The sequence below is a fragment of the Aythya fuligula genome, chromosome Z (genome assembly GCF_009819795.1).
Source record: "Aythya fuligula isolate bAytFul2 chromosome Z, bAytFul2.pri, whole genome shotgun sequence".
Taxonomy (NCBI): domain Eukaryota; kingdom Metazoa; phylum Chordata; class Aves; order Anseriformes; family Anatidae; genus Aythya; species Aythya fuligula.
The window spans coordinates 69,484,602-69,489,969 of NC_045593.1; the positions used below are offsets into that span (position 1 = coordinate 69,484,602).

The 5,368-nt window shown below is 55.3% G+C and overlaps 1 protein-coding gene across 1 annotated transcript; it reads right to left on the bottom strand.

The window, feature by feature from the left end:
- Positions 1 to 472: 472 nt before the first annotated feature.
- On the bottom strand, positions 473 to 4,313 carry SPINK4 (serine peptidase inhibitor Kazal type 4). Its single transcript, XM_032206330.1, has 5 exons — positions 4,212 to 4,313; positions 2,815 to 2,923; positions 2,363 to 2,397; positions 1,990 to 2,102; positions 473 to 527 (listed from the first exon to the last, which is right to left on the bottom strand). Exons 1-5 carry the CDS (start codon positions 4,311 to 4,313, stop codon positions 473 to 475), a joined length of 414 nt encoding a protein of 137 aa, XP_032062221.1.
- Between the last annotated feature and the right edge of the window lie 1,055 nt (positions 4,314 to 5,368).

Genomic DNA, 5,368 nt, shown 5'->3' on the forward strand with positions numbered 1-5,368 from the left:
AAATGCTGCTGTTTTCAGTTCGCATCAGCTCTGGAAGGAAAGGTGGTTATTAGGGAGCTGGAGAGAAGGCTGTCGACGCCCACGCTGGAGAAACTTTAGGTTCCCTTTGATAAATTGCCTCCTACAGAAAACTGTATTTTTTCAGCACCGCCTTCACCAGGATCTCAAAGCTATGTGTGCTTCTCGCTACTCCCACATGTCCTTTCTCCAAGGAATGTGGGAGAAATAATACACACAGTGCAGAGCCCTGTATGCAGCGCGGATTTGAAATTAATGTTTTGACTACACGCTTTTAGTAGCCCTTTGTAGGAACTGGCTCGTGTCATTTTCCCCCATAAAAATAATGCTATTGAAATATGATTATGCATGTAATTTTATTATTCGCCATCCCGGGCTGAAATGTTCGATCTGCACAGAGCACACAGGATCAATTAATCACCTGTTTCCAGGCTCAGGAAAGCCACCAGAAAGCTCAGGTATCTCTGCACATCCCGTCATTCAAAATCCGGATGTCTTGCCTGGTTTTCCTAGAATCATGTAGGGAAAGAGAACAAAGAGCTTGAAAAAAATGTTCCCTGGAGTCACGCTTGGTCTCCCACCTAGCCTGTCTAGATCCGAGCACTTACTCTGAAATCGGTTTGTTCATTTTTATGTCTTAAAAAAAGGTGAGATGTCCGCAAGCCACCCCGGCCTGTAGAGCTCCCCTCCCTGCCTGTGTGTGTGGAGGTCCCGCTGCCGAGGACCCTGCACCACCCTCCTAGGACAGGGCTTTCCCCCGTGTCCCACCTGAAGCTCCCTGGGTGCCCTCAAGAGGTCCCTGTTGCGCAAATTTGTGGTGGTCCCCGTGGCTTGAAAGGCTGCCAAAAGCCGTGAGGCACGTGGCTGGGTGCCTGCACCCAGAGGTCCCTGCCTGTGCAGACTGGCTGCCCGGTCTACCTGTCTGCACAGCTGGGTCCAAATCTCCCCTCTCCAGCACAAGAAAGCCCTGGGCCTTTTCAAGAGGGTCCAGAGGAGGGCTGGAGCACCTCTCCTGTGAAAACAGGCTGAAGGAGCTGGGGTTGTGCAGCCTGGAGAAGAGAAGGCCCCAGGGAGACCCTTGCAGTGGCCTCCCCGTGCCTAAAGGGGGTTGCAGGAAAGCTGGGGAGGGACTCTTGGTCAGGGGGTGGCGTGAGAGGACAGGGGGTGACAGCTTTACACTAAAAGAGGGGAGATTTAGATTAGGCATTAGGAAGAAATTCTAATCCTTCACTCAGAGGGTGGTGAGGCCCTGGCACAGGCTGCCCAGAGGAGCTGTGGGTGCCCCATCCCTGGAGGTGCTCAAGGCCAGGCTGGATGGGGCTTTGGGCAGCCTGGGCTGGTGGGAGGTGTCCCTGCCCATGGCAGGGGGCTGGACTGGGTGGGCTTTAAGGTTCCTTCCAGCCAAAACCACTCTGTGACTCTGTGATTCTCCGGCCACAGGCAGCACGGCATGGGGACCTTCTCTCATCCTCTGTGAGGCACCTGGTTTGCTGCCAGCCTGCAGACACTCGTGTTGGAGTGTCTCTTGGCTGTAGATCCTGACCCCACCTTCTGGTGGACCTGCTGACCATGCAGCTGCTGGCTGATCCGATTTAGCAAGCTGATCCAGTGCATAAATACTGAGCTCTTTTGTGGGATCAGCCCGTTGCCACTGTAACGTGTACAATCACTCAGTCTGCAGCTGTGTGGTCCCTAAATGCGCTGCCAAGGAAGGAGACAACACCTGCAAGGGCTAGGGGCATTCCTGTGCCTGTCCTCGGGCACTGCCAGCACGGAGAGGTGAAGCTCAAGGCTGCAAAGCCAGGCTCAGCTGATGAAAAAAAAAAAAGAAAAAAAAAAAAAAAGTCCACTTTGCTGGCAGGCCTCTGCGTGCTTCCCATGCTGTGGCTTTCCCACGGTGTTTGACAAGTGCCCGCTTTCAGACGGCTAAAATTAGACCCCTGGAGGCCTCTGCCCAGGGCATGAGCTTACATTTTCTGTACACAGAGCAAGCACTCATTGGCGTAGGTGTTCCCGTCGGTGCCACAGACAGGCAAGTTCACCAGGGGGCAGGCCAGCAGCTCAGCCATCTCTCCGCACACCGGCTGGAAGGGAGAAACCACAGCAAACATTTCAGAACCAGCAGCTCCCCCCTCTTCCTCCCACAGCATCTGGGCAGCAGCGAGTGTGGCTGGAGCTGGTGGCACGGCGGCTCGGAGCATCCCTTCTGCCCTGCACAGGGCAGGGCCTGCACGCAGAGGCTGGGTGCACTTTCTGGGAACAGCCTTTCTCCCAGGCATGCCGGGCGCTGAGGCAGCCAGATCTGATCTGAAGCCATGAGCCAGAGCATATGGAAATCTCTTACCCTTCTCAGGCCGTTCCCTTCATCCAGCTCTGCCCCTGAAACAGAGCAGAGACCCGAGAGGTTGGCACAGGGGGATTAAGCAACACTTGTGACCCTCCTTTCCAGCAAGAACCAGCAGCAGGAGCACGAGCCATTGACAGAGGGGCCAAGATGTGAATGCCTGTTCATCAACACCATCACTGAGCCCCTCTCCCACAGCTCTGCCTCCCAGGCTCTGCACCAGGAGCTCCACCGAGCACCGAACACATGGCAGGAGCACCCTGCACCAGGTTTGTCCGGTCCTCCTTCTCCCACCCCACCACGCCGCCTCTGTGTTGCCTTGTCCCCCTCACCTCCTCTCCAAAACAGACTTTCTGTTTGTTTGGGGTACTTTTTCTGCCCTCCCTTCCCATTTTTTGGTCTCTCCCAGCCTGCCATTGAGGATCTGTCTCCCGGCAGCAGAGAGGACTTACCACTGGTAGTGATGAGGGCCACCAGCACCACCGCCAGCCCCAGCAGCTCCCTGGCGGGCATGGCCGGACCAGGCGCACGCGCTCGTGCACCTCGCTGTGCTCGTAGTGGCTTTTATAGGGGAGGGTGCTGGCTTATCTCAGCGGCACTGGGAAAAGCAGCATTTTGAGCAGCATTTGACCTGCACTGGGAATGGGCCAACTGTGCACTCAGGGAGACCTGGCTGCTCTCACGTGGCTGATAAGCCGCAGCATGCCAGCTCCTGTGCTGGCACTGGTGGAGGCTGTTATTAAATCCCATTGCGCTGTAGTGGCCGGGTGATGCTGCTCTTCTCTCCCACCCAGCCAGCCTTCCTCTGGGCATGTTACCCCCAGATCAGTCCTCTGGCTTTGCAGCTACCGTTCTTCATTCTCTGCTGAACAGCGACAGGACCCGAGGGATTGGCATGGAGCTGGGACAGGGGAGGGTCAGGCTGGGGGTTAGGGAAAGGGTCTGCACCCAGAGGGTGGCCGGGCACTGGGACAGGCTCCCCAGGGCAGTGGTCATGGCACCGAGCTGCTGGAGTTCAAGGAATGTTTGGACAACGCTCTCAGACACATGGTTTGATTCTGGAGTGGTCCTGTGTGGAGCCAGGAGCTGGACTTGATGATCCTTGTGGGTCCCTTCCGACTCAAGGTATTCTGTGAGTCTGTGATTCGTACACAACAGAGAGCTCCTATTTGACTGGGAGATATTATGTACAAAAAGCTGCAAAATTTGTGTTGATTTGGTTGGCTGTGCCATGGCCCGAACAAGGATGTTTCAGGACTTTCCACTGAGGGACTTTTCAGCAAGGACCACCGCTCCAGAAGACCCCTGCTGTTTCACCTCTGTAAATGCATGCCCGACATCAGTCTTTTCATGTGAGCATCCTCACTGCCTCTTCCTGAGAAAATGAATTTCCCACATCCACGTCACCACCTTCCTCAGGTGAATGGAGGTCAACTGATACAGGGAGAAGGATGGAAAAGAGTACCAGAAAGTCCATAGCTGAAGACCACTGTTGACTAGATCTCCTCTGGGACAGACGTGCCCAGGTTCAGCTTGGGCCAGCAGCAGCAGTGGGTCTCTTGCACCCTGGCTTTGTGTGCAGGGTAGGTGTCCCAACAGAAGCCACCGGCAGGCTGGCAGAGCTCCAGTAAGGCACAGCACCATGTGCACTTGCCGAGGAGCCAGCCGTGACCATTCTCAGGATATTTCTCCCCTGTGGTCTCAGCTGAGGCTTATCACAGTACGTGCCGGCCCTGGTCGGCTGAGATGAGCAGGAATGGCTTGGTGAACATCCCCTGTGGCCATGGGGGCACAGCCCAGCATGGGCCTGCAGGCCATGGGCTCTCATCCTCCTGCCTCCCTGCAGTACCTGCCTCAGCACGACTGTGGCCGGGTTTTGGGAAGGAGCAAGGTTGTTTCTGAGGACAAATAGCTTCAGGACTCCCCTTGCAGAAACATGCCTCTGCGACATTTAGATGGCTGTGCACATGTTTTATATTCTCTCTTCAAGGAGTTTATGCAGTTCAATAACCTTTGGTTTTTATTATAATTCCACTTTGGAAATCCCTCAACTAAAGTAAATATTTAACTGCATTAGCAGTTGCTCCTGAGGCATGGGGGGGGGGGGGGGGGGGGGGCTGTTGTGGTTGTTTAGTCTAGTACCGGGGAGATCCGATAGCAGCCTACACCCAGCAGAAGGGCACTAATGAAGCTGGAGGAGCCAATCTCTTCTTGATCACCCCAGGTGACGCGACGAAAACAGTGGGCACGAGCTCAGGCTGGGTGTTGGAAACCCAGGAGGGTGAGCGACCAGACCAGCAGGGAGGCGGGGGGTCTCCGTCCTCAATGAGACGCCTACAACGCCACGGTCACCCTGACCAGGCAGTGGGAACGGCCCTGCCATCTGCAAGGCTTGATGGCAGAGCCCTAGAGGGCCCTGTCCTACAAAGACAGCAGCAGCAAAGTTAAAACGACACACGGAGGCATGACGAAGGGAAAACCACTGCTTGTGGGATGGCTGTGCCTGTTTCCACTTTGTCTTCAAGCACAGCCTTGGAGCCCCTGAGGAAGAGTCCTGCCCCTCAGATCACAGAGGGAGAATCACAGAATCACAGAATAACCCAAGCTGGAAGGGACCCATAAGGATCATCAAGTCCAACTCCTGGCACCGCACAGGTCTACCCAAAAGTTTAGACTATGTGGCTAAGTGCACAGTCACTTTTTAAACTCAGACAGGCTTGGTGCAGTGACTACGTTCCTGGGGAGCCTGTTCCAGCGCGCAAACACCTTCTCAGTGAAGATCCTCTTCCTGATGTCCAGCCTAAACTTCCCCTGCCTCAGCTTAACACCATTCCCATGGGTCCTGTCACTGGTGATTACGGAGAATAGGTCACCTGCCTCCCCACTCGCCCTCGTGAGGAAGTTGTAGACTGTGATGAGGTCCCCCCTCAGCCTCCTCTTTTCCAGGCTGAACAGGCCCAGTGCCCTCAGCCGCTCCTCATACGTCTTCCCCTCTAAGCCCTTCAC